This window comes from Marmota marmota, unplaced genomic scaffold, assembly GCF_001458135.2.
Source record: "Marmota marmota marmota unplaced genomic scaffold, marMar, whole genome shotgun sequence".
Classification (NCBI taxonomy): Eukaryota; Metazoa; Chordata; class Mammalia; order Rodentia; family Sciuridae; genus Marmota; species Marmota marmota.
Window position 1 is genome coordinate 16,168,247 of NW_026000240.1, and position 27,734 is coordinate 16,195,980.

The 27,734-nt window shown below is 37.7% G+C and overlaps 1 protein-coding gene and 2 long non-coding RNA genes across 8 annotated transcripts in view; 1 reads left to right on the top strand and 2 right to left on the bottom strand.

Annotated features, from left to right (window-relative positions):
* Window positions 1-586: 586 nt before the first annotated feature.
* On the bottom strand, window positions 587-9,060 carry LOC125613579. The gene is made up of 2 exons (XR_007344135.1): window positions 8,238-9,060; window positions 587-1,964 (listed from the first exon to the last, which is right to left on the bottom strand). It is a non-coding gene; the product is annotated as an uncharacterized LOC125613579 (long non-coding RNA).
* A 96-nt stretch (window positions 9,061-9,156) lies between these two features.
* The window catches only part of Hltf (helicase like transcription factor), a 48,198-nt gene continuing 29,620 nt past the window's right edge, over window positions 9,157-27,734 (top strand). For all 6 annotated transcript variants that reach the window (XM_015486959.2, XM_015486960.2, XM_048794218.1 and 3 more), the window contains exons 1-8: window positions 9,157-9,358; window positions 10,475-10,682; window positions 17,305-17,471; window positions 18,550-18,683; window positions 19,453-19,550; window positions 21,009-21,083; window positions 21,199-21,390; window positions 23,600-23,695. In XM_015486959.2, the coding sequence (XP_015342445.1) occupies window positions 9,339-9,358; window positions 10,475-10,682; window positions 17,305-17,471; window positions 18,550-18,683; window positions 19,453-19,550; window positions 21,009-21,083; window positions 21,199-21,390; window positions 23,600-23,695 (990 nt within the window). In that variant the 5' untranslated portion in view covers window positions 9,157-9,338. The remainder of the gene's footprint in view (window positions 9,359-10,474; window positions 10,683-17,304; window positions 17,472-18,549; window positions 18,684-19,452; window positions 19,551-21,008; window positions 21,084-21,198; window positions 21,391-23,599; window positions 23,696-27,734) is intronic.
* On the bottom strand, window positions 14,383-27,728 carry LOC125613578. Its single transcript, XR_007344134.1, has 3 exons — window positions 27,298-27,728; window positions 18,367-18,375; window positions 14,383-14,393 (listed from the first exon to the last, which is right to left on the bottom strand). It is a non-coding gene; the product is annotated as an uncharacterized LOC125613578 (long non-coding RNA).

Here is a 27,734-nt window from a genome sequence, read left to right on the forward strand (position 1 = left end):
ACTGTGTGATGTAAGGCAAGATGCATAACTTTTGAAATGCTTTCTTCACCTGGAAAATAGAGATAATATGTCTTATCTCATTGAGTATTCTTGATGGGACTGAATGCAACATTTTAAAAGTTGTAAAAATAAAAAAAATATGTAAAGCTTACTGTCAAGTATCTGTCATATGTTAAGAGCTCAGTGGCTGTTATTGTTGAGCTTTAAAATCTTCTTTTTACAAAGAAATTCTCCTTAAACTTTATTCTACCAATCAGCAGGAACAGGGGGCTTTTAAAGAGGTGACTCAAAGGCTACATTCCAGATGTTCTCTGTTGGAGTTGTAATCCACTGGTTAATTTGGGAGATAGTAATTTCTGATACCTTCTGGTGCCATCCCCCAAAGTCTACATTACTTTATTCCTATGGTGGGTGTGTACTCAGGGACAGATGACTATGCCTAGGATGGGGAAGAAAAGTAACCCTGTTTCCCCTGAGATTAGGGAGGAGGTAGGTTAGGGAGGAGCAGGGAGAGAGGAAGAGAAAGAAACATGTCCATTTTAAAAATAAGTTTCAGTGGCAAAGCAGCAAGGGCTATATTCAAAGCATAAAATAGAACACTGTTACAATGCCTCTGGCTTAATCTTTTTTTTTTTTTTTTTGGATAGACGAATTATAGACCTCACTTCTTATCAGTTTTTCCTTTGGTCCACATTCTTATGTTTTCCTGTTCAGATGATGAAAGTTCAGACTCATTTAATGCTTGTTTTCAGAGTGGTATTTCAGGCAAATAGAAATAATTTTAGATATAAAGCTGATTATAGTTGGTTTATGGAAGAAAGGTAAAAATTCTAAGTGGAAAGTCTAAGGAATGGCAGAAAGAAGAAATGGAGAGAGGGGCGTGAAATGGGAGGCTAATTGTGGGAGGAGAAGGGATGAGATCTATCTGAACGTTTTCTGGTGAAGGAGACCTCCTCTCCTCCCCTCTCCTCTCCTCTAGGCTTAGGATTTCTCTCAGGGTTGCCAGACTTATCTTGTCACTGCCCTGAACAGTGACAAGTTCCCAGCAGGGGCTACAAGTCTGGTTCTCCTGTTCATCATGCTCCACAAATATTCGGAAGTCAGATTGGCAGGAGCCAATCTATCCCAAGCCAGCTTTGAAGAAAGATAAAGGAAACTTTTCTTGTTTCAAATTACCATCTTCAGAAAACTCAAAAGGACAGGAAAGCTTTTCTATAAGAGAAGATATGGACAAGCCCAGCAGAAGGCAGGAAACATGCACATGGAGCTAGGCAGTATTAGCCACAGAATGGGCTTCTGGATTCACCATATGACTTGGTGGTGTGGGCATAAACATTTTGTCTATCTAAAGGAAACTATTATGAGCATTTGGGAATATTTCTTGTTTTTGTTATATATACTACAATCTATAAATTTTAAAACATATATATATATATATATATATATATATATATATCATAGTTGAGATAATCCTGACTCTTTTGAATCTTTTCTGCAACTTTATTGCAATATCTAATATTGAATCTTTATTGCAATATTAATGCAATAGTATCAGCACTTTTCTAGTGACTGAATAGCATTTCATCTTGTATGCTTGTCATTCCTCTTATTACTGAACATTAAGGTTTATAGCAGGTCACTAGTTAAACTTTAGAATCTGTTCTCTCTTTCTTCCATGGTAATATGGACTGTTGGCTGGGCACATCACTACCCTGCTCTACATTTTCCAGGCTCTCTTGCTGTAGGAATGACCTGATTGACCAAAAAACAGTCAATGGAATATGAATCAAAACTGACATGCACATCTTCCATGTCATTAGCTTAGGATGATGTCACTTGTGCTACTTTGATTTCCTCTCTTGCAGGGAGTTACAACACAGAGGTCACAGAGGCTCAAGGTGGGTCATGCAGATGAAAATGATCTTCTAGAGAAGGTAGAGCAAGGTCGAAAGGCATCTGGGTCCCTGAAAAGAGAGAAATAAAACCTTTCTCTTATTGAAGTTGTTCGTTATAGCAGCTTGTATGCTAATATAGTTTAGACTTTTCTACCACTATGAATAATACCCAAGTGAATATGCATAAAGTTTTTTATTTCAAAGTGTTTTATTGGAAGAGATTCCCCAAATTAGATTTACTAAGGGGATAAAAAGTATAGAAATGTTAACATTTTATACATTTAATAGTCAAACAGTTTTCAAAAACGTATAGTGACATCTTCTGGGCCACCTCTGGAGCCCCCATTACATCCACTGGGAGTCCTTGACAAGGTATCACTTCTCTGAGCTATATGAGGTGTATTGAGGACCTCCAACAGCATCTGGGTGGGAAATTGACATCAGCTTTCTCCGTCTGCTTTGCTTCTCTAGTTAGTCAGGATTGTCAAGGAAGGAATTCAAACTAGTGTTGATCAGTGTGTCCAGAAATTCCTGGATATTAAAGGACAGAGGACATGTTTCTTTATCCTACAAAAATTATGATTATCTATCAGGATAGCAGGGCAAAGTTATCTAAGAGTATGTCTTTGCAACTAAGGAATGAATTACAATAGAAAGAGGCTCTTGTCAAGAAACAAAGGCAACAGCCCAGCATGGTGGCACAAGCCTGTAATTCCAATGCTCAGGGGAGGATGAAGCAGGAGGTTCATAAGTTCAAAGTCAGCCTCAGCAATTTAGCAAGGTCCTAAGCAACTGAGTGAGACCCTGTCTCAAAATAAAATGTAAAAAAAGGGCTGGGAATGTGACTCAGTGGTTACATGCTCTGGGGTTCAATCCCTGGTACCAAATATAAATAAATAAATAAGAAATTTACAAAAAAGAAAAAGAAAGAAACAAAGGCAAGGATAGTAGGTGTTGGATGACATCATCTGACAGAAGTTCCAGAGCCTTGGTGTACCCAGAACAAGCTTCTCCTAAAGTCCCTGCACCTATGAGTCAAGCATGAAGAAAAGCGCAAAGTCAATCTGCTTGAACATTAAGCTCATATGTAATTCAGACTAAGAACAGTTTCAGAAGAGGTGCTATCCTGCAGACACAACCTTTACAAGGTTTTGTCAAAGAGAGATGAATTTTTAGTTTTCTATTCCCAATCTAAAATTTTTACTCTGTTTTTATAAATTTTTAATTTCTCACATATGTCCTAAGATACCTATAGCTTTCATAGGGGAAAAAGTAACTGTTTTTGGTCTTTAGTCTGTTAGCATGGTACCACTTGATTTTTAAAAAATTTATCTATTTCATTTATTTATTTATTTATTGAAGTTCTGATACTAGGACTCAATCCCAGGGCTTCACATGTGCTAAAGAATAGACCTACTACTGAGCTATATCCCAGCCATTTTTTCTGTTGAAATAGGGTCTTGCTAAATCACCCAGGGTGGGCTTGTATTTGTGATCCCTCTCCCTTGGCTTCCAAAGTAGCTGGGATTACAGGCGTGTGCCACCTGCTCAGCTTTGGTTTTGTTTGCTGCTGTTGTTTTTTTTAACTATTGATTTTTGTGTAGCTTTTAATTTGTTTTCACTTTCAGTTGTTAGATTAAAGTGCGTGACCTGAGAATGTTATACCAATCTGGGAATGGGGAGATTAGGATTTGGATTTTAGGCCTTTTGGGATAATTACTCTTCAGGGGTGGTATTGAAAAACATGTAATTTTGTTGCATTTGTTTTAGGACTTGGAACTAACTCAAGGCCAGAAGCATAAAGCAGCAACATGTGTAATGATTCTGTAATTCTCTCAATGGGGGTGTTTTGTGAATTAGTAGGAGGATAATAACATCCTAGTTGTGCAGTAATTTTACAGTAGTATCCTACCAGAATTTTTCTTAGAATCCTACATGAATTTCTCTTTGAATGCCAGGTTACCTGTTTGTCATTCTTTTGAAAAACAACTATATTAATTATATGGATAAAAATATGTCATCCTTCTTTTGATTATTTTTGTTTTCTGCAAATTTCTGTTTATCTAACTATTGATATTTCCTGATAAGATGAATTTTCTGAAAACTGACAACCACCTGAGCTGACTTGGAATATGTTAACCAATATCATCAATTTTTTAATGTTTATCTTGAGAGCTTACACCTTATTTCTTTTTTAAGGTCAACACTTTACTAACAATATTTGAGAAATAGAGATTTTATTTGTAAATGTTACAAAGTTATCATTTGGATTAATCAAAATATATGTATTTGTTAAATTTAATATAAATTAATAAACATAGCAACAGAATATTAATATGTAATAACTCTAAAACTTCATGTTCATGAACTTGATTCTCTTTGAATTTCTAATTCTGTTAGATCAGGAGATTAAGTTCCTCTAAAAATCTGATGAAATGTTTTATATTCTCTTTAAGTTGAGAGATGTGTTTGATATTTTGCATTAAAAAATAAAACCTTTCTAAAAGACTCATTGAAATGGAACGTTAAACTTTCATTCTCACATTTGTACAGTTAGTTGTAGAATGCAAAAGTTTGGTAAATGTTGATGATCACTAAAAAACTGAGTAGTTTTTCACATTTAAAAAAAGTCTTTTTAAAATCATATTGAAAGTGCATGTAGAGTTTAAAGTTTTAGTCTTTTAATTTTTTAACTATAAAAAGGCAGAAAAAAATTTTCACCAATCTTTATAGTATTCATTAAAATAAAAAGATAACTTTAGCCATGGATATGACAGAACCCCTAAATAATTCTGCTTGGATTTAAATATAAAGTGAGACTTAGAGCCCTACTTTTTTGAAACTGGGAGAACTCCCTGGGCAGGAGACAAAGGGGCCACAAGTCCCAGGCAGGTCTGATGCTTCAGCAACTCTGGGCTTGGACAACGGAAGAGCATTTAGAGTCCAAAGGAGGAGGGAAGAATTATCTCCTGGGAAAGACCGGTGCAATCTGGAGCACCACATACTTCTCTGGGTGGGAGTCCAGCTTGAACAGTCTCCTGGTCTTGGATTAGAAACAATTCAGTTTCAAGGACATGCATCTGGGAAAATGACTAGCTTCAGCTAACTCTTTTTCTGGTGTTTAGGGACAACCCTGCTGATGGAGTGCCAATCAGGAAATAGTTCTCAATCAACCATATTCCTTGTTAAGCACTAAAAGGCTCATTAGGCAATAATTCTATTACAACAATAATGGTAATGATAATAAGACTATTTATTGAGCTCTTGCTTTAGGGCAGGCGCTTGATATTCATTGTATTATTTAATTAGGCATTTAACAGGGCATTATTTTTACATCACTTCTTTTGCCCTGACAGCTTTGGTTTACCCAGGATTCTGCCCTAGAATCTGCAGGGGCCTGATTAAATGTAAGAAGATTTAGCTGCAAATAATTAAGTCACAAATTATTTTCTCTTATTTCCTCTACATTGTCTTCTTTGGTAATTTTTTAAAAAGGCTCAGAAATGGTATTGTACTCATGTTCATTTCCTGGTTTTGATCATTGTACTATGTTTCTGTATGGAGTTGAAATAAGCAGAGAAAGGGAGACAAGAGAAGAATCTGTACTAATTTTTATGGTTTTTTTAAGTATAAAATTAGTCAAAAGTAGTTGAAAAATAGTTCATTACTATAATTTCTTCTAGAGTTTATTGTTTGTCAGAAAAGCAATATATATCAATATGAGAACATTTTGCATACATATAAACAACAAAAAATAGAAAATAGCTCAGGTATAGTAGTATATGCTTGTAATGCCACCTACTTGGGAGGCTCAGGCAGGCCAAATCCAAGGCCAGCCTGGGCAACTTAGGGAGACTCTGTTGCAAAATGAAAGATAAAAGGGCTGTGGATGTAGCTCAATAAAGGAATATTTACCCAACATGCAAAGGTCCTGAGTTCAATCCTTGTACTATGAAGAAAAAAAAAAAAAAGAAAGAACGAAAGAAAGAAAACTCCTTAGTTTGACCAGCCAGAGGTATCTGCTATATAATCTGGTGTCAATTCATTGAGATGTGGGTGGACATGATGTATGAATTACAATCACTGATGCCATATGCAAAGGTAAATTTTGGTTTTTTATTGAACTTATATTAGACCTTCAGTCTACCCAATGGGAGATAATTTAGTCATTTTAGGATTTAATGTAAATTAAATTCAGTTTTCTATTACTCCCTCTTATTCTCCAAGGGAGTAATGTTTGAACTCTTCATCTGCAGACACCCCTGCCAATGCAACTCCTCCCTACTCATTGTTGGGGACCAGCCTCCTGCTTTTGCTTGCTGGAGCCAAGATTGACTAAGCCCCAGCTTCTCCGCTTCACAGGGTTGGAGACTACTTGCAGGACTCTCCTGGGATTCTACAAGGCTGCCCTTGGGGCCCTTAGCAGAGCCTCCTCACTCCTATACTGCCCTGCCACATTGCTGGTCTCTCAGACTTTCTCTAAGATCAGCAGGATCCTGAGATTAGGCTCTGTGGAATAAGGCACAGCTCCCTTTTCTTATGGGGCTCTCTGGATACTTTGCTAGGGTTTGACACCCCTCCCTTTGTGGACCTTGATCCAGTGTGATGGCACTCCAGGCCCCTTTCCTTAAGAGCCACTTAGGAAATTTACTCTGCAAAAACCCTCCCATCTGTCATTCCTGAAAATTCTCCCTCATGGAACTTTCTTTTCTTTGGGGTGAAAGAACAAAACAAGCAAAATTTTATTCAATGTAACATAAACTTGGAAGTTTTTGTATTGAAGGCACATATCTGAGTGTTCATCTTCTTAAAGTTTTTTTTTTAATTGTGAAAATTTGATTATGAATTAGTTACTAGGAGATACTGAGGATTGATTCGTTATTAATTTTACTAGGTATGATAATGGTCTTTTTGTTATACATGGAAATATTCATAGTTTTCAGAGAAATTAGTAAGGACATTATGGGGGGGGGCATTGGGAAGTGAAGGGAGTTAAAGCTGGAGTGGGAGGGAGGGAACAAATCATAAAGAGCCACACATGCCATGCTTGGAGTTCATGCTCACTGGGACACACAGGAGAATGACAAGATTAATTTGCATAAAGGGTGGGGGGAGGAAGAGAAAGTGCCCTTAGGAGGTGGGTGGCTGGAGTAATTTTGGATTCCTTCCCCTTCCTCATCTCCCATATGCAAACTTTTCAGTTAGCTTTGCTGGTTCTCTTAGCTTTATCTATTTCCCCATTGCAGGCCACCGAGTCTCTTACCTGAGCACAATATTTTCCTAATTATCAATGGCTTCTATTTTTGTCCCCTAATAATCCATTTTCCACACAGCAGCCAGAGTGAAGTTTTTAAGAGCCTACATCATCATTTACCTGCTTAAAGCACTCATTGGCTATTCATCAGTTAAAGCACAAACTTTACTGTAGATGGATCATAAATTCCTATGTCATCTGGCCTTGACTTTCTTCTCCTTCCTCTTTTTGTGCCATCTCTCCTCCTTACTCATTCAACACATAAGCCACCCTACTGTTCTTCCAGTTACAAATGTTTATTTTTCAGAAAACATTATCTAGTGTGATAAGTTGTAGCATTTTAATCAAAACAGTACAAATTGTGCTTGCTTTTGGAAAATAAAAAGTAAAGAAGAATGATTAAGTCAAAGAATACTCAAGTTCAGTTTTTGATTCTGGGATGTAAAAATGCTGACAATGTGAAAAAAAGTTTTGATTTTTAAGTATTACTTTATATACCACATTCGTTAACCATGGGACAGTTGTAATTCACAGATTTTAAGTCTTGAAAGAGCCATGTTCCTACATTTGGGATTTTATCTTTCCGTCTAATGAATATGGCTTCACCAGCTATACACACAAAATATTATCAGTCTGGGCATTTTCTGGCATATTTTCCAAAAATCTATTGAGTCTGGCACAATAAAGTTGAAGTGCATTGCCATTTGCCTCCTAAAACTTTCAATAAAGTGGAATAACTTGAAAATGCTATTATCGTTACATTCCTCATTAACTTCTGTTTGGTTAAATTAAGAAATAAATTTGTTTCAAAATATATCATTGGGGGTAGGGATTTAGCATAGCGGTAGAGTGCAGGCTTAGCATGCCTGAGGCCCTGGATTCCATCCCCAGCAAAACACACACACACACACACACACACACACACACACACACACACTTTCTCATTCCATTTCTGGCTTATGGTAATAGATCCCCCCTTAAGGTAATGAATAAACGCCTCTTGAAAAACTTTCATTGACCACCTTTCATACTCTGCAAATGGGAGCATAAAATGGACAATTTGATGGAGAGCAAGTGTCAATACTTACCACATGTACAATCATATTTCCTCTCTGATCCAGCAATTCTGACAGTCACACTGCGCCCCACAAGCAGCTCAGTGCCACCACCAACTTCCTATCCTGATGCGGGTGCAGCTGCTTTTACCGGCAGCACCATCTTCTCAGCCCCTCAAGGCCAAGGCCCAGCATCTCCAGCTCTAGACTGCAGCAGGCCCAGGCATGAATTTTGCTTCCACGGCAGCCATATGTATACTGGGGACTGATCGCGGCCATTTCCAACTATGGTCAACCACCTTAGTTGTGCTATCATCCTATGTATGTCTTGTAACAAAAACATGAAAAATTTCCTTTAGAACAACAAAAAATGGAAAAGCCAATCTATACATTCCTTTTAACATTTTCTGAACTCGATGTGTCTCACATACACCGACCACGCTTTAAAATAACAAAGGTCAGCGCTAAGTCCCAGCATTGGCGGCAGAAAATGAAGGTAAACAGTTTGTCACTGATTGCCTCTGGTCTCCTAAAATGAGAAACCCGTTCTGTGAAGACCATATTGTACATCAGATATGACAAGCAATGAGAGCTAATGTGAGGTCAGACCTGCAGAATGCGGCTAGACTTCGGGGCTTCCCGGGCAACATTGTTAGGGAGAGTTGTTTCCCCCGGGTGGGGACAGGGAACGCAGCACACGCCACGAGCACCGCGGGCACCGCGCTCGCACTCGGGTCCGCGTGGCTTTCCCGCGCGCCCTCCCTGGGGGCGGGGAAGAACCCGGATGGAACCGCCCCTGCAGCCGGGACCCCCCGCCGTCTTTGAATCGCAGGGCGGGGCGAAGTTGCCCTCCCTTCCGTGTCCCGATTGGGTCGTCTCCGCAGGCTCCTCCTCCGGATTGGACGTTCTTAGTGCCAGTCACCGAGCGTCGCGGGTCTCAGATTGTTGCTAGCCGGAGACGACGACTACGTCCGCCTAGACGCGCGGCGCCTTGCTCTTCAGCGCTGCGCTCCTGGTTCAGCGTTCGGAGCCTGCCCCTGGCTTCTGGGCTGCGAGGCCTGGAAGGAACTGACCGAGGCGGCTCAAGAGCCTTCGCGGGCGCGCAGCGTCCCTCGGGTCACCCCACGCAGCACCATGTCCTGGATGTTCAAGAGGTGAAGGGGGCGGAGGGGGTGGGGCGCTGGGGCTAACGGCCTGGCGGCGTCCCCAAGTGAACCTGACCTTCCGTGCGTTGCCGCCGCGCTCGCTGCGCACCGTGCAGCTCGGTTTCCCGTCTGCCGGCCTCTCCTGCGGCCACGGGAGGAATCGACGCATTGTCTCGCCTGCGAGGAGCAGCTCCTCGGGCGAGTCTCGTGCCAGGGCCTTGGGAAAGCTCTGTCACGGACTGCGGGGGGTCGCGCTCAGCCGCCTGGCGGGTGCTTTATTCCACACGACATCCATTAGACACCCACTGTGCGCTAGGCCTTGCAGTCCAGCGGAGGCCGAGAACGGCAGCGCTGTCCCCAAGTAGTCACCATGCATGTGCACGCACAGATGTGCGAATATGTGTTTGCAGAAGAGCTGAAAGAGGAATGCGCGACGCGCCAGGAAAACGCAGAGCAAATAGCGACTGTCGCTTCCAGTGGAAACTTCTGGAGGCCCCCGCACAGACATCTCATTTTTCATCGTCCAGAGTAGTTTTTATGCCTATTCCTGAAATAATTATCCATAAAAATTTTCTTTAACCAATGGGTGGAGGAGCTTGGTTAAGGGGGCGCTTGAGGTCTGCTTCCCATGATGGCTTAGTGTGGAGAGCTTAATAAAATGCGTGCTCTTCGGAGGGAATTAAAGTAATGAATGCTGGATGCATTATCTGAAAAGATAGGAACAGCTTCATGTCTAATAGTTCTGTTTTTGCGAATCTCTTCTAGATCAGTCGCCATTGGAATTTTGGCATATAATCATAAGTCCATACATTTCAATTTCAATAGGTGACTTTCACTAGGAAAGAGTTTTGTCAACCCTTACTGGGTTTTCATGTTGAATTGGGGCAGAGGTGTGGTAAAAGAGCTGGTGTTGAACAGGTAGGGTTCCTGGACTCCTTCAATTCCAGCTTTAACCAGAATAGCTATTCATCTGTTCACAGGGATTCCCACATAAGATAATTTATTTGCTAAAATAAAGTGAGGAAACCATTGATCTATAAATGCTATTGGTCTGTGGTTTTTGAGAAATTATTGGTTAAATACTGTAGATTTTCTGTGCCTTTTTTTTTTTTTTGTCTTTATTAGGGATCCTGTTTGGAAGTATTTGCAGACTGTTCAGTATGGAGTCCATGGAAATTTTCCACGCCTCTCATACCCAACTTTCTTTCCACGTTTTGAATTCCAAGATATTATCCCTCCAGATGACTTCCTAACTAGTGATGAAGAGCTGGATTCAGTGTTATTTGGAACTTTGAGAGGTCATGTAGTTGGACTACGCTATTACACAGGAGTAGTGAGTATAAAAGTAGATATTAAATTAAATCGTGGTGTATTTGTGGTATTAACCTAGAAAACAAGAGTGTTAGAAGGTGATATATGAAATATATGTAAGCAAGAGATAACAAATAATTTATTTTCCTTACTTTACTATTGTTCTTTTGCATTTATAGCCTGCTTTCAATATTCAGAGCGCTTTGCACCATCATTTGATTCGTACAGTAACTAAGAGAGGTATCCTCTTTGAGGTTAAAAGATTTACCCAAAATACAGAGATACTATAAAGTATCTTCTGCCTTTTCTTTCCCTATTATTCTGTATCTGTTGTGAATTATGTGTATGTGTGTATGAGAGAAAGGGAATAGGGCAGAGAATATAACTTTTTCTGGTTGGAGTTGTCTTTGTTATGGTCATTGAGGATGCCTCTTGTGTCATTTGGATACTATGGCTCTTATTTTATGAGTTTACTAAGAAGAATTTTAAACATGCATGAAAATAAAAGAATACGATAAACTTACATTATATCTATGATCCAGATTCTCCAACAAAGTTTTTCCCACATTTTGTTTTCTTTGTCCATTTTGTATTGTAAAAAGCAAATTCCGAATGTATCATTTTATGTTAATATAATTCAGTATGTATTTCTCAAAATTTTTACACGTCTTACATTTTATTTTTATATCCTATCTAATAAGTAACCCATAAATAGATTCTCTTGACTTTTAAAAAATGTCTTTGATTTTTTTGTTTTGTTTTGAATCAGCGTCAAGACAAGGCACATATGTTATTTTTGGTTATAATGGGTCATAAGGCCCCTTCCTCCTTGTTTCATGCTATAGTTTTGTGGCAAAACCCAGATCTTTTGTAGAAATTTGTGGATTTGGTAGTTTTTTTTAATTCCCCCATATTTTTCCTATGTTGAAGCTTGTCAAACCATCTTTTTAATTGTCTGAAGTATGTTCTGCAGGAGATTTCTTGTGTAAAAGTTTCATATTCCAGTATTGTCTAGTCTTTTATTGTCTCATATTTTGTTTACATTGGAGCTTCTCAAATTGTTTGGTGATCATCTGAACTGTATTGTGTAGGAGATGACTTAGGAAAGAACAATTTTTCCTGAGTTTTTGTATGTTATTAATTTTGACTTTTTGTACTTAAAGAAAGTTTGGCTGACTATAAAATTCTAGACCCAAATTACTCTCCATATCCTAATGTTGCATCAGATGTTCATAGGAATTCTGATGCCAGTATGATTTTCTGTCCACTTAAGTGAGTTGGAATTTTTCTTTTTTTTCAGGATGACTAAAAGATATGTCTATTTTTTACCCTGAAATTCTAATAGTGTTTTTAGGGTATGTCTTAATTTTGTAAATTTGTTTTCTTCTGTTTAAGAATTTTCTGTAATTTGTTTTGAGTGTTTGCTTTGTTCCAAAGCTCATTTTCTTTTTCAGCGACTTCATATTCTGTCTCCCCACTCCGCACCCCTGTAGACTGCTGTATACCTATATCTTTGTTATTCCTCATATTTTTTCATTTTTTAATTTTCCACCACTTACCATGTCTGTTCACTCTTTTGTTCTTTTAATTTAGTCTTAAAATGGCTTTTCTTTTTCTAGCTCTTTTTAGAATTGTATCAGTTGTTTTTTTTTTTGGTGCTGGGGATTGAACCCAGGGACACTCAACCACTGAGCCACATCCCCAGCTTTCTTTTGTATTTCATTTAGAGACAGGATCTCACTGAGTTTCTTAGCCCCTGGCTTTTGCTGAAGTTGATCGTCCTGCCGCAGCCTCCAGAGCCACGGGGATTATAAGCGTGTGCCACTGCACCTAGCCCCAGTCCTATTTTGTATTTTATTTAGAGACAGGGTCGCACTGAGTTGCTGAGCTTCTTACTATTGTTGAGGCTGGCTTTGAACTTGCAATTCTCCTACCTTAGCCTCCCAAACCCCTGGGGTTATGGGTGTAAGCCACTGTGCCCAGCTAGAATTGTATCAGTTCCTATTTGATAAACTATCTGTCCTGTAGCTCTCATGCCCAAGTCTGTCTTTCTTTGGTACTGGGGATTGAACCCAGAAGTACTTAACCACCAAACCACATCCCCAACCCTATTTATTTATTTAGAGACAGAGCCTTGCTAAGTTAATGAGACTGGCTTTGAACTCGTGATCCTCCTGCCTCAGCCTCCTGAGCCACTGGGAATACAGCCATGCTTTTTGTGTTTTTATATCCTTTTGTGTCTTAATTCTTTGTACCATGCAAAATGTCTTGAATCAGTAGACAGATGCTGGGAGAGGTTCAAAGCAGTTTTCCTGTATCTTCAGGAAATTAAAAAATTAGGATAGTCCACATACTATCAAATTTATTATTTTTCAGCTGGGCCTGGCAGTGTGTGCTTATACTCCCAGCAGCTGCTTAGGAGGTAGAGGCTGGAGGATTACAAGTTCAAGACCAGCCTTGGCCACTTAGCAAAACAAAAAATAGGACAGGCTGGGGTTGTAGCTTAGTGCTAGAGCACCTTTCACTTCGATCCCAGTACCACAAAATTTTTTTTCTTTTTTGCTATTTTTCTTTTCTGCAGTGCTGATGATTAAATCTAGGGCCTCTCACATGATAAGCAAGCACTCTACCACTGAGCAGTGCCCCCAGCCCTGAACCAACATTCCTTGCACATGTACACACACACACACACGTTTATTTTATAAAGCAATAACAGAATACACATGGGTAGGGGTTGTAATTGAGGACCTCATGCTTGCATTTGTTGTACTATTGAGCTATATTACATCCCCAGTCCTGTTTTTTTAGTACTGCAGTTGGAATTTCAGGGCCTTACGAGCCAGGTGTGCACTCTATCTCTAAGCTGTACCCTCAGCTGTTTTCTTTTGCTTAAGTTACCATTGGGAAGTCCAGTTGAAGTCCAGATCCTTGGTGCCTGATGTCCCAAACAAAGAATTGAGCAAGACACACAGAAGTAACAGGCAAAATACAGATTTATTGAAGGTGAAGGTAGCACTCTGTGGTAGAATGGAATGGGATGAGAGAGAGAGAGAGAGAGAGAAAGAGAGGTGCTTAAGGCCCCAGTGCCTGGAAATTAGGGTCTTACATGCTGAGCTGTGGGATGTTCTTTTCCCTATACAGACCTGATTGACTACCTTACCCCATTTGCTACTATTGGTTACCTTTTGGTACCTCAAAGAATCTATTTTCCAATTTTCCCCCCATTGGTTACTTTAGAAAACCTAATTAGAATATCGCCCACTTTACCCCAATTGGTCATTTTAAAATATCAAACCTTTGGTGGGAGATGTCATGGTGATAAGTCCTCAGTGGCAGGAATGGTCATGGTAGTGGGACTTACTATAAAGAGGGACTGACTCCTTGTCTTGTCCTCCAATGCCTTCTTTTACCCTGTCTCTACAATCTTGGTGTCCCTGAACTGCCTAATTTGTAGATTTGCCTGCTCTAGATATTTTATATAAATGGAATTAGGCAGTATGTGGCCTTTGGGTCTGGCCTCCAGTGCTGCCTTCTTGTGTATTAAACTGGTATTTTCTAGTGTACCATAAAATTTTATTTATTTTAAAACATATTTTGAGTTATTAGTAATTGTCATAAGGATTACAGTTAACATCTGAATTTATTGTAAGACCCTAGTTTGATTTGGGCCACCTTAATTTCAATAAACGCTTTGCTCCTAGATATCTCCATCCTACCCCTTTTTGTGTGTGTGCTCTTATTACACAAATTATGTCTTTATGTTGTGTACATCAGTGCAGATTTATAGTAATTGTGTTATGCACTTTAAAATCAGTTGAGAGAGACTCTAGGGACATAGCTCACTTTCCTAGCATGTGCAAGGCCCTGAGTTCAATCCCTAGCACCACACACACACACAAAATCGGTGAAGAGGAAAAAAACTACAAACAAAAATCCATTTATACTGTCTTTTTTTCTTTTTAGTGTAAATAATTATCTTTACCTGCTCTTAATTTCTTCATGTGGATTCAAGTTAGTGTTTAGTATTTTTGGGTTTCTGCTTGTCTCTAGTATTTCTGCTTGGTGATGGATTCTCTTGGTTTTTGTTTCTCTAGGAATGTCTTAATTTATCCTTCCTTTGTGTGTGTGGGAGGTGGGTGGGTACTGGGACTGGAACCCAAGGGTGCTTTACCACCAAGCTGCACCCCGGCTCTTTTTATTTTTTTGCTTTGAGACAGGATATTGCTAAGTTGCTAAAGCCAGCTTCGAACTTGGGATCCTCCTGCCTCAGCCTCCCGGGTAACTGAGATTGCAGTGCATGTGCCATTTATGCCCTACTCCTTCATTTTAGAAGTGTAGTTTTGCAAGCTGTAAAATTCTTGATTGAATTTTTTTCTTTCTGCACTTTGAGAAGTTTTTTCATTCTCTTGTGGCCTCCCTCATTTCTGATGAGAAATCAAGTCTTTGTATGTGAAGAGGTGCTTTTCTCTTGCTGCTTGCTTTCAAGATTCTTCGACAGTTTGATGATGCTGTGTCCAGATGTGTGTCTCTTGAATTGATTTTACTTTGCGATTGTTGAGATTCTAAATGTGTAGATTAATGTTTTCCATCAAATTCAGGACATTGTCAGCCATTATTTCTTGTGATGTTTTTTCTGCTCCTTTCTCCTCTCCTCTGGCACTCATTATGTATGCATTTGTATACTTGATGTTGACACACAGATCTCTGAGGCTCTGTTTGTTTATGTTTTTACATTCTTTCTTTGTTCTGTTGTTTAAATCCCAGTTGACCTATCTTAAATTACACTGATTATTTCTTCCGTCTATTCAAGTCACCTATTAAGCCTCTCTACTGAATTTTTTATTTCAGTTATTTTTCTGACTCCAGAATTTCTTTGAGATCGAGTTCTCATGTTTGAAGAAATGGTTTGCTGTCTTTCAGCATATTTAAAGTAGTTGACTTAAAGTCTCTTTCTAGTATGTCGAACATCTGTGCTTCCTTAGGGTATAGTTCATATTGATTGCTGTTTTTTTCTATGTATAGACCATGCTTTGCCCTTTCTTTGCATGACTTGTGCTTTTCTTGTGTAAAATGGGCATTGAAAGTAATGTTCAACTCTGGAAATTATATTCTCTCTTTCTAGGGTTGTTTATTATTGCCAGCTTTGGTAATTGGTATTTGCTAGTGACTTTTCTGAATTAATTCTATAAAGTCTATTCATTGTGTGTAGTCACTGAAGCATGTACTTGGCTTAGTGGTCAGTTAATGGTTGTACTAGAACCAATCGATTTCCCAGCCTTTGCCTAGAGTGCCTGTGTATGTTGGGGGCATTCCTTCAAACCTCCAGGGTGGGAACAGTTCTGCCTTAGCCTTTATTTCCTGCTTCTCAAATGCCTCGAGTTCAGCCAGAGACAGGCGCATAGGGCCTTCTCAGGTCTTTGCTGAGAATGTGCACATTCATGGTCAAATGGGTAGTCCTGTGTTTTCATGTGGCCTTTTAGAATGCCAGGGATATATTGGAGCTTTTCAAAGCACCTATTGACATCTCATTCCCCAGCTTCTCCGTTTAGACTTGGTTTTTCTATTCTGTTTTTTTTTTTATTATTATTCTAATTATTATCCATTCCTCAAGCAGCAATAGCGTTAAGATACTTGCCTGTAAAGTTGTGTCTGATGAACACTTGGTCAAGGAAGCTTTCTCACCTGCCTCTGAGGTGGGCTAAGAGTTCAAATACAGCCAGAGAGCAGAGTGTTGTAGGGAACCATGACATGGGCCAGGCAATGGTGGCTTTTCGGGTCTTTGAAAAACCTGCAGTTCCACCCTGCCCACCCTGTTGAATGCCAGGCTGCTGTAAGAATCTCAGTGGGTTGATGTTTTTAAAGGCTGCTCTGTAGCTGGGGAGTTGGGAAGGAGACTGAAGCATTTATATTCAGCTGTTTTTCTTGATAAGCACTCCTTAAACTTCTTCCAGCCTTGGATTAGTTCACAGAGTTCTGGAAAAGTTGATTCTATCAGTTTGGACAGTTTTTCTGCTGCTTTTATGGAGGAGAGAACTTTGGAAATTCTTATGTTATTTTCGTTGCCATCTTCACAGTTTTTAATCAAGTTGAATCAGAAAATAGCATGGGTTGGAGGCTGGATATATTTTCCTTATGCTAGTTCCATTCTGAGTTACAAATGCCTTTTTCCTCTCTAAATTCTAGAGAATTGTGGCTCAAGAAGTAGCCTGCCTAGGTTCCAGTTCTAGCATTGATACTTAATTAACTTTGTGGTCTCAAGCAAATGACTTCTGTGCTTTAGTTTCTTCGTATGTAAAATGAGAATAATTATATGCCTACGAATTGTGAGGGTTTAAAAGGTCACTATGTAGTGTACGTCAAACAATGTTTGGCATATAGTAAGCTCTTAGGAAAGGTAAGCTATTTTTCAGAAGTTATTGCTGGTTTATTAACTTCACAGTGAATATAAATTAGAAAAGTTGTACAAAAGAATCATTGTAAAATATTTTCCTTAATATTTCTGGTTTGATTCCAGATGAATAAACTGTGTAGAAGTAGCATTAAAAAATGAATAGAAATTTCAGGTAAAATATAATGAAGTCAAGCTATTATTGTTTGTTCATAGTTCTAATATAATGTTCTTATCTGCTCATTTTTCTTGTTAGGTTAATAATAATGAAATGGTTGCATTACAACGAGAGCCTAATAACCCCTATGATAAGAATGCCATTAAAGTAAACAATGTGAATGGAAATCAGGTTGGACATTTAAAGAAAGATCTGGCAGCTGCTTTGGCCTATATCATGGACAACAAATTGGCACAAGTGGAAGGGTAACGTACTTTTAGAGTTTGGTTTTCGTATTGTGAGTCGAAGCTATCCTAGAACTTATTAGGGCCTCTTAAGGCCTATAAAAGTGTTGTGGTGCCTTTTGATACTGTCCCTTTAGTTAACCTGTCCAGTTCTCTTACTGCGTAGCCATCCAATAGCTGTCCTCTTGCTTTCCTGTTAAGTTGTACCATGGAGAAAAAGACCATGGTTCACCTGTTGGGAAGTGTACTCCATCTTTCCAACCTTATCACGTGTAGATTTGGGAATTCAGAAATGTGTATAAATCAAAGGTTGTAAACTGGTAGCCTGTGATCAGATGTAGGTGAGTTTCATTTTACCTGCTGTTTTGGAATTATTTTTATTTATTTCTAGTATCCAAATCTGGATATCTACATTTTCTATTTCCTAGTTCTTTTTCCTAAATGGAAAACTTCAGATTTTTCTCTTTATAAATGGGAGACTGGCTAATGCTGGACCCTCATCTCCACATGCCATCAGTTGACTGGAACTCATAGTAGCTCTTCTTTCAGCTAAGGCACATGCTGTCTCACTTCTTCCATCTCTTTGTTTTTATTTTTTTAAGCTCTGATATATTCCTCTTGGTTACCTTTTCTCTTTTAGCAGTTTATATTTATTATCTCAATTTAAGTATTTGGAATATTCATACCCCAGTTCTAATGCTTAGGATATTCATGTACTGAGAACGAATTTGAGTGAATCCTGGATTAGAACTAGTTCCTGCAGGTCATTTCCCATCTTCCCCCAGCAGCCACCTTTGGTGATTCTTTTAACCAAGTCTTCACCGTCAAACGGATTTATAGAATGTTTTATCTTGTAGTTTTGTGTAGAAACAGTTGTGTTTTGCACTATTTTATCCCTTGGTGTGTTTCTTTGGACATTCTGTTCCTCGCTGATTTTCTATCCTGTCCTTTTTCTCTCTCAAGTCCTTCCAAGTGGTCAGTGTCTTCCTACTTTATTTCCATTCAAAATTTGAAGGTACAGTGGGATATTTAACAGATTCTTAATTAGGATAACACATTCTTCAAATTTCCCCTTTTCTTTCTCTCCTAAATATAATAGGGTAGTTCCTTTTGGTGCAAACAATGCTTTCACCATGCCTTTGCAAATGACTTTTTGGGGAAAAGAAGAAAATAGAAAAGCTGTTTTAGATCAATTGAAGAAACATGGATTTAAATTGGGTCCTGCACCAAAAAGTAAGTTTAAAATTTAACTTAATATTATTTAATATTGTAAATGCAGGAATTGTAGACTGTTTATTGTCTTTTGAGTTTTGTTGGCCAGACTAATTTGTGTTGAAAGCCCTGGTGTCTTTTTGAGGAAATCTCAGATTTTTTTCTTTTGAAATATAGTAATACATCACTTAATGGGAATGGATTCTGAGAAATGCATCATTAGGAGACTTTGTTTTTGTGCAGACGTCACAGAGTGTGCTTATGCAGGCTAAGATTGCAATATTGCTATTCCATATAATCTTATGGTACCAGCGTCTTATCTGGTCTGACATTGATCAAAATGTCTATACATGGTGCGTGGTTGTAACTGTGGATTCACAAACATATATGCAAAGAGCTTCTATAGACTCCCTCTTAAATTCCCCCAAAGCTAATGATTCTTTTTGATACATTTTAGACAAAACAAATCTCCAGATTGAGGGTGGAAAAGAATTGTTGGTTAGGCAAGAGCTTATTCATGTACTGTGGAATTATTTTAATAATGTGTTTTTTAATTAGTATTTAGCTTTAAAATATTTATCTAGAGCTTGAGATGTAGCTCAATGGTAGAGCACTTACCTAAATTAGTTTTTATTATTTATTGTTTTGTGGTGCTTAGGACTGGAACCAGGGCCTTGACCCACTAGGCAAATGCTCCACCACTGAGCTATGTCCTCAGCTACTTGGAAATTTTTAATGCGGTTTATTGTACGAGTTTTAAAACTCTTTTATTTTTATTTGTGAATTATAGCTGTGGGATTCAATTTGGAAAGTAGTTGGAGCTCTGGAAGAGCTGGACCAAGCTACAGTATGCCAGTTCATGCTGCAGTACAGATGACAGCGGAACAGGTGTGCTTCTCTTTCATTTTGTGCTGAAATCTAAAAGTAAATTTTAAATGTAGAAGGTTGGTATGTCAAAGAATAGAATAATATGTATGTGCTGGCATTAATGATCTTTATATTTTTAAAATGATAAACCTGTTATATAGTATATGTGTGTGTGTATATATGTATACACATAGTTATACTTGTTTGTAAATGTTATCTAAAAAGCTGTGATAAGGATTGTAGTCATCCCTTGGCATCCACAGATAGGTTCCAGGATCCCTAATTTCCTTATATACCCACATACATCCTCTCATATACTTTAAATTGTTATTGGATTACTTATATTACCTAATGTAATGTAAATGTGTAAATGCTATATGAATAGTTGTTGTACTATATTGTTTAGGGAATGACAGGAGAAAAGATATTTACATGTTCAGTACAGGTATAGCCATTATAGGCCTAACTACATTTTTGACCCATGGCTGGTTGGACCTGTTCTACCAAAATATTCACATGTGTGGATCTGCATGAGATATTTTTGCATTTGAGATTTTCAAAATGTCCAAGTGGTAATTTAAAACATCAAAATTTGAAACTTACTACTCCTTTCAGTAAGGTTGCAAATGCAGTGGTAAAAATTAACTCCAAGTCTTGGCATTGCTCTAGCCCTTACTTTGTCTAATTCATAATCTAGGATTCTATTATCTGGGTTAATTTGAAATGGTGTATAAAATAAATAAATATAGATCAATTTAAAAATAACATCAAAATATTTTAATATCTCTACCTGCTAGTGTTAGTCTTATTGTCTTCTAATTGTGGTTACCATGTTTTCCCTGTATATCTTTTTTTTTGGTACCAGGGATTGAACTCAGGGCACTTGACCACTGAACTACCAGCCCTATTTTGTATTTTATTTAGATACAAGGTCTCTGTTTTATAGTCTTCCAACTACAGTGCAGTTACTTTTTTAAAAAATTATTTTTTGTAAGTACAGATGGACAATAGGCCTTTTATTTTATTTGGGTTTTTTTAGTGCAGTGCTAAAGATCAAGCCCAGTGCCTCACTTGTGCTAGGCAGGCACTGTGCATCTGAGCTACAGCTCCAGCCCCTGCAGTTTTTTTCATAACAACAACAAAAAAGAACAAAAGCTGTTCATTCTACCGTCAGTGAGCCATATAGCATCCCAGAGGGTTAAATGTTTGACTCTTCTGGTTAATTAAACAATGTGAATTCATGTAATCCTAGCCACTTGGGAGGCTGAGGCAGGAAGATCACATGTTGGAGGTCAGCCTGGACAATTCAGCAAGACCCTGTCTCAAAAAATTAAAAGGGTGGGGATGTAACTCACTGGTAAAATGCTACTGGGGTCAGTCCCTAGTATCGGGAAAAAAGAAAAAGACATGAAATCTCTGAGTTAGATACAGTTATCACTTGACTTGCTTAATGGTGTTTCTTGTTGCTGTTTACTACAGCTTAAAACAGAATTTGACAAATTATTTGAAGATTTAAAAGAAGATGATAAAACTCATGAAATGGAACCAGCTGAGGTATTGGGCATTTTTAAATATCCTCTTTATTTCTTTGCACAAGATAAACTTTTTAGGTACTGCATGTAGAGAAAGGAAAGACCTAACTATAGTTCTGTGAAACTCTTGTTTCTAGGCTGTTGAAACACCACTGCTTCCTCATCAGAAACAAGCTCTGTCTTGGATGATCTCTCGGGAGAACAGTCAAGAACTCCCTCCATTCTGGGAGCAGCGGAATGACTTATACTACAACACAATAACAAATTTTTCTGAGAAAGACCGACCAGAAAATGTCCATGGAGGAATTTTAGCTGATGATATGGGTTTGGTAATTATTTTTTTCTTAAGTTAATACAATCTTATTTTGTGATTATGATTTTATAAAAAGTAATTTTGAAGTTGAAGCATATGTGTCAGTGTAGAACACAGGCTTTGTGTGTTGGGGGGTTGACTTAAAATCATACTCAGTTTTTTTGTTTGGTTAAAGAACGTTAAAATAATTGGGTAGCAGTAATTGCATAAACATGTAGTTTTCAATTTCTTTGTGTTTTGAAATTTGGGCTAATTTGTCTTTCATAGATTTTCTTTAAAAAAGTGAAGGCAGGGCTGGGGTGTAGCTCAGTGGTAGAGTGCTTATCCAGCATGCACGAGGCCTGGATTTCAGTACCCGGCATGGCAAAAAATGGTATTCTCTCACAAGAATTGTAATATGCAGAGTATTCAGTAGATATTTATGAATATTCTGAATAAATATTTATAAGTTACACTAGCAGTTTTTATACTTTTGGGTCTCAGTAACTTTTTTTTCTCTTAAAAAATTATTAAAGATGGTCAAAGGACTTTTACAGCATTAGACATTAAAAATGTTTTTTAAATATTAAAAAGAACAGTTGACAAAAGTACTTGTTAATAGCATATTTTTAAATGAAAAGTATTCCAAAGCAGTTGCAATTTTGGTGAGAAAACTGGCATTGTTTACAGTTTTTTCAAACCTTTTTTGATGTTTTGAATGAATAGATGACACCCAAATTCTCATGTCTGTTTCTTATTTCATTCAGTTGTGAATGTGGTGTTTTGGTTGAAGTGTATGAAGAAACTTTGTACTCATATGGATATAGTTACGAAGGAAAGAGTATTTTGATAGTTTTTTAGATAATTATAGATTTGGTTCTATGCTGAAATCCAACAAGTATTAGTTTATTACAGGTTAATAGTTATAATATAGAATTTGAAATCATACCAGTGAACTTTTAATAGCAGTGCATTAAAATTAATTAGTATATTTTCCACATTGCATAGATGTTTTACCTACGCGTGATTTTATAACCAGGCTCATTCATTTGGAAAATATTGATTCACTGTATTATGCTGATCTGCCAAATGTTGGTGCATTTCAATATACAATCTTAAGATTTTACATTCTTTAATATCACCACTGATCTTACTAGAAAAGCATTTACATTTTTGGAAGCTGCTGTCTTCATAGTGTCCCAAGTTTTATATTGATTTTCACTTGAAAATCAATTTTGTACCTGGCATTGAACCTAGGGGCTCACAAATATCTACTGAATACTCTGCATATTACAATTCTTGTGAGAGAACACCATTTAACCACTGAGCCACATCCCCGTCACTTTTTTATGTTTTATTTAGAGACAGGCTCTTGCTGAGTTGCTTAGTGCCTCACTAAGTTGTTGAGGCTGGCTTTGAACACGTGATACTCTTGCCTCAGCCTCCCAAGCTGCTGGGATTACAGGCGTGTGCCACTGCACCAGGCAAATGTTCAGATTTTATCCTTGAACAACAGATACTCAGTTGTTTTTCTCTTTTTAAAGATGATAACCCCACTTTTTTAAATAAGGTCTTATTAATATTTCATTATTATGAAAACAGTTTTGACCTCCCATTTTCCTGAACTGTCCTGGGCCCACACATTGAAAATTCCTGTTTAATATTGCTTTAACATTGCCAGAGGTTTGCTTCTGTGTTGTTAACTATGAATTACACTGCAGAGAAAACTGAAAAGTAAACATGTTTTCATTTAAGAAAAATACACAGGAAGTATCATGCCCCTTATGATTTGATGAGTTATGGCTTTTAAGTTTTGTTAAATCAGATTTAATAAAGTGATTATCTTCATAAGCATACTGGAGTTAGGACTCATTTTAAATTAGCTCTGAACTTCGTTTGCAAACTAATTGTTAACAGTTTTATGATAAAATTAATAGTTCTGAGTTAAATGTGGAATCTAAGAACAGTAGTCATTCAATAAATGACATTCATCTGAGTTGCTTGCAGTATTTTATAATATAAATCTTCTAATAATTTTTTAATAATGCGAGGGAGGAAAAGCATTTCTTAACTGAAAGATTCTCATTTTTCATTAGCATGTATGTCATTTTATATAAGGATCCTACACTTCTGTGGCCTTGAATGATAGTCAGTATTTGATTATTTTAAAATTGGTTTTGGAATGTTTTCTGATCAACTGGATTTCAGAATCTGACCATTTTTTTTTTTCTTTAAACATTTGAAAGGGTAAAACTCTTACAGCCATTGCTGTAATTCTTACCAACTTCCACGATGGTAAACCTCTTCCTGTAGAGAGAATTAAAAAGAATCAACTGAAGAAGGTAAAGTATTAGTGAGTGTTTTTCTGTGAAGTCTTTGGCTGACTGTGAAACTTACAAATTTCATTAAAAAGTAAATGCCTGGGCTGGGGATGTGGCTCAAGCAGTATTGCACTCGCCTGGCATGCATGGGGTGCTGGGTTCGATCCTCGGCACCACATAAAAATAAAATAAAGATGTTGTGTCCACTGAAAACTAAAAAAAAAAAAATTATGGGGCTGGGATGGTGAGTCAGTGGTAGAGTGCTCACCTAGCATGCGTGAGGCACTGGGTTCGATCCTCGGCACCACATAAAAACAAACTAATGTATCCACCTAAAACTAAAGATACATAGATAAAAGTAATTGCCAAGAGCTGGAGTTTTAGCTCAGTGGTAGAGCACTTGCTTAGCACATGTGAGGCACTGGGTTCAATCCTCAGCACCACATAAAAATAAATAAAACAAAGGTATCATGTCTGTCTACAAATAAAAAAATATTTTTTAAAAATTGCGAAGATTGATGATACCTTTGGTAGTATGATTAGGGTGTCTTGTGGTATAAGTGAAAGGGTTACATTCTTGTGGGCAGTTGGCTTAAGTCTTCATAATCTTTGACCTCATCAGTAATTTTTAATAATCTACTTAAGGAAGTTCTCAGCAATCCATTTTTTCCAAAGATAGTAGTACAAATTATTTCTTCAATGTTATTTTAAAAATAGACAATTTGAGGGCTGGAGTTGTGGCTCAGTGGTAGAGCACTTGCCTAGCATGTGTGAGGCACTGGGTTCAGTTCTCAGCCCTGCATATAAATAAATGAATAAAATAAAATAAAGGTCCATAAACATCTTAAAAAATATTTTTTTTAAAAAAGTAGACAATTTGAAATGTCTCTTTATTGGTAACCGTTAAATTACGATATAGCCATAAAACTTAATGCTATGCAGCTATATTCCAAGTTGTGAATACTTTACTTTCATGTTTGTTTGCTCTTGTTGTTTTGCTGAGTGGGGGATTAAACTCAGGATCTGTGAATTCTAACGCCAGGTACAGATCTGTGTATAGAGTTCAATTCTCCACTTCCTAATACTTAAATATGTCATAAAAGTTCTTACGTACTCTGGGGATACCAAAATGTTAATGATAATAATTTGTCCTGTGGGTGGTTTTTCTTTATACTTATTGTCTGTGCATATGTTTATAAAATATATACACAAATATGTTTATATTCATTTAAAAATTAGTGGAAAAATAAATGTGATTACAAAGAGTTAAAAATTAGTTAAAAGAGAAAAATAAGTGTTACAAGAAAGAAAAACCATTATTCTTTGTTTTTACCTGAAAGTAGGCTAGGGCAAAGATGTGTGCAAAGAAGCTGTCTCTGAATCCAGCTGTTCCTTTCCTCGTGTTTTAATTTTCAGAGGCTGCTACTCAGTCTCCTGTGTCTTGCTCACAGCTGTGTGCTGCCAGTTCCCGCCTAGTTACATTGCCTTCTTTTTTGCTTTTATTGAGAGGTAAACCTGCTAGGAGTTCAGGTTCAGTGCCCTTCTGTGGATAGTCCAATGATTTATGTCACTAAAGTGAAAGTTCTAGGGTTACAAAATTGGTAGAAGCATATATGACTAGTTATAGCTTCATTCTTCATTATCAATTGAGAAATTATCAGTTATCACTAAAGACTTCCCTTATTTTTCCTGTAGATTAGCAGTGCATTTAAATTGTTGTAGGACGTTTGAAGGATCTTCATTTTAAAGATACTTATTTGAAATAGAAACTGAAAATGTGATTTCTAACCCACTGAACTTCTATTCCCGTACCACCTTGTTCAGGGTTAGCATCTATATATAGAGAATATTCAGCCTCTTGTTTTTGGGGGCTGGCTTATTTCACTTAGCATGACAGTCTGAGTAATAATCCATCGTGTATATACACCATGTTTTATTTATCCATTCATCTGTTGAAGGGCATCTAGGTTGGTTCCATAGCTTAGCTATTGTGAATTGTGCTGCTATAAACATTGATGTGGCTACGAGTCACTATAGCATGCTGATTTGAACTCCTTTGGTTATTTACCAAGGAGTGGGATAAGTGGATCAAATGATAGTTTCAATCCTAGTTTTTTCAGAGAGGAAAGGTGTTAGATTATTAGAAATTACTAATGAGATCAAAGATTATTTACACTTAGGCTCTTGGTATATGTTACCAGTTGCCCTTAAGAATATAACAGTGGATTTTGAGGAACCTCCATATTGCTTTCCAGAGTGGTTGTACTAATTTACAGTCCCACCAACAATGTATGAGTATAACCTTTCCCCCACATCCTTGCCAACATCTGTTATTTGTATTCTTGATAATTGCCATTCTGATTGGAGTGAGGTGAAATTTCAGTGTAGACTTTGCATTTCTCTGATAATTAGAGATGTTGAAATTTTTTTCATATGTTTGTTGACCATTCATATATCTTTGAAGTCTGAAGAATGTGCTTGTTGTGCAGAATCACTTAATATAATGAATAATGTAAATGACATCTTTTACGTGTATATAAATTTTGGGGTAATAATTTTGTATACTGTTTTTTTTAAAGAGAGAGAGAGAACTTTTAATATTTATTTTTCAGTTTTTGGTGGACACAACATCTTTATTTTATTTTCTGTGGTGCTGAGGATCGAACCCAGTGCCCTACGCATGCCAGGCGAGCGCGTTAACGCTTGAGCCACATCCCCAGCCCCAATTTTGTATACTTTTAACTCAATGGTTGCACTAGTCTAGTGATTGAAGACCTGATTGAAAAATTGACAAAAAATATTTTAACATTTTCTTGGAGCTAATGCATTAAAAATAACCATCCAAACCGGGCATAGATATGCCTATAATCCCAGCTACTTCAGAGGCTGAGGCAGGAAGATCACATATTTAAGGCCAGCTTGGGCAATTTAGTGAGACCCTGTCTCAAAATAAAATGGAAAGGGCTGGGGTTTTGGCTCAGCGGTAGAGTGCTTGCCTGCTCGCCTAGCATGTGCAAGGAAGGCCTGGGGTTTAATCCCTAGTACTATAAAAAAATAAATTGAATGAGGGAGGGATGGAGGAAGGGAGAGTAAAAGAAAAGTTAACTATTAACTCTTCCAGTTACTGTAGCTCTAAAAATGGTTTAGATTGGTACCATTAGAAGGGGATGGTTCTTCTCAACCAACCTCCCACCCCCACCCCAATGTTTTAAACCCAGGATCTCATGTCCTAGGCAAGTGCTCTGCTAAGCTATACCCCAGCTCCAACCACATTTTTTTTTTTTTTTTTTGGTACTGAGGATTGAACTCGGGGGCAGTTGACCACTGAGCCACATCCCCATCCCCCTTCTGTGTTTTATTTAGAGACAGGGTCTCACTGAGTTGCTTAGTGTCTCCCTTTTGCTGAGGCTTGTGAACCTCAGTTCAAACCCTTGTGAAGGGTTTGAACTTGTGATCCTCCTGCCTCAGCCTCCTAGGCCACTGGGATTGCAGGCGTGCACCACCATGCCTCGTTCCAACCACATTTTTAGTAAGATTTTATGAAGTATTCAAAATTCTACTTTTATAGGATTATTTTAAATTTATGTATACATTGATGCATTTTGAAACAAGAGAGGGTACACATGAAGAGAAAATGAGAGAATCATGGATGGCTGGAAATCTCTGATAGAGTAAAGTGGAGGGCTCTCTGGGACCTGCACTGCTGCATCTGTCTGCTCCAGATTTCAAGAGGAAAAGTAATGAAAGGACAGTTTAAGAAAGTAAAGCAGTACAAGACAGGATCTTTAAATTTGTTTAAAACTGATAATAGACTTAGTGCAGTGACACACTCCTGTAACCCCAGCGACTCAGAGGCTAAGGCAGGAGGATCGAGACCAGCCTCAGAAACTTAGCAAAGTCCTAAGCAACTTAGCAAGACCCTGTCTCAAAATTTTAAAAATAAATAAATAAATAAAATAACAAGTTAAGGGCTAGGGATGTGGCTCAGTGGGTTCAGTCCTGGGTACCCAAAATAAACAAAACTGTTAGTACCATTAAAGAAATGTGCCTTTTCACCCAG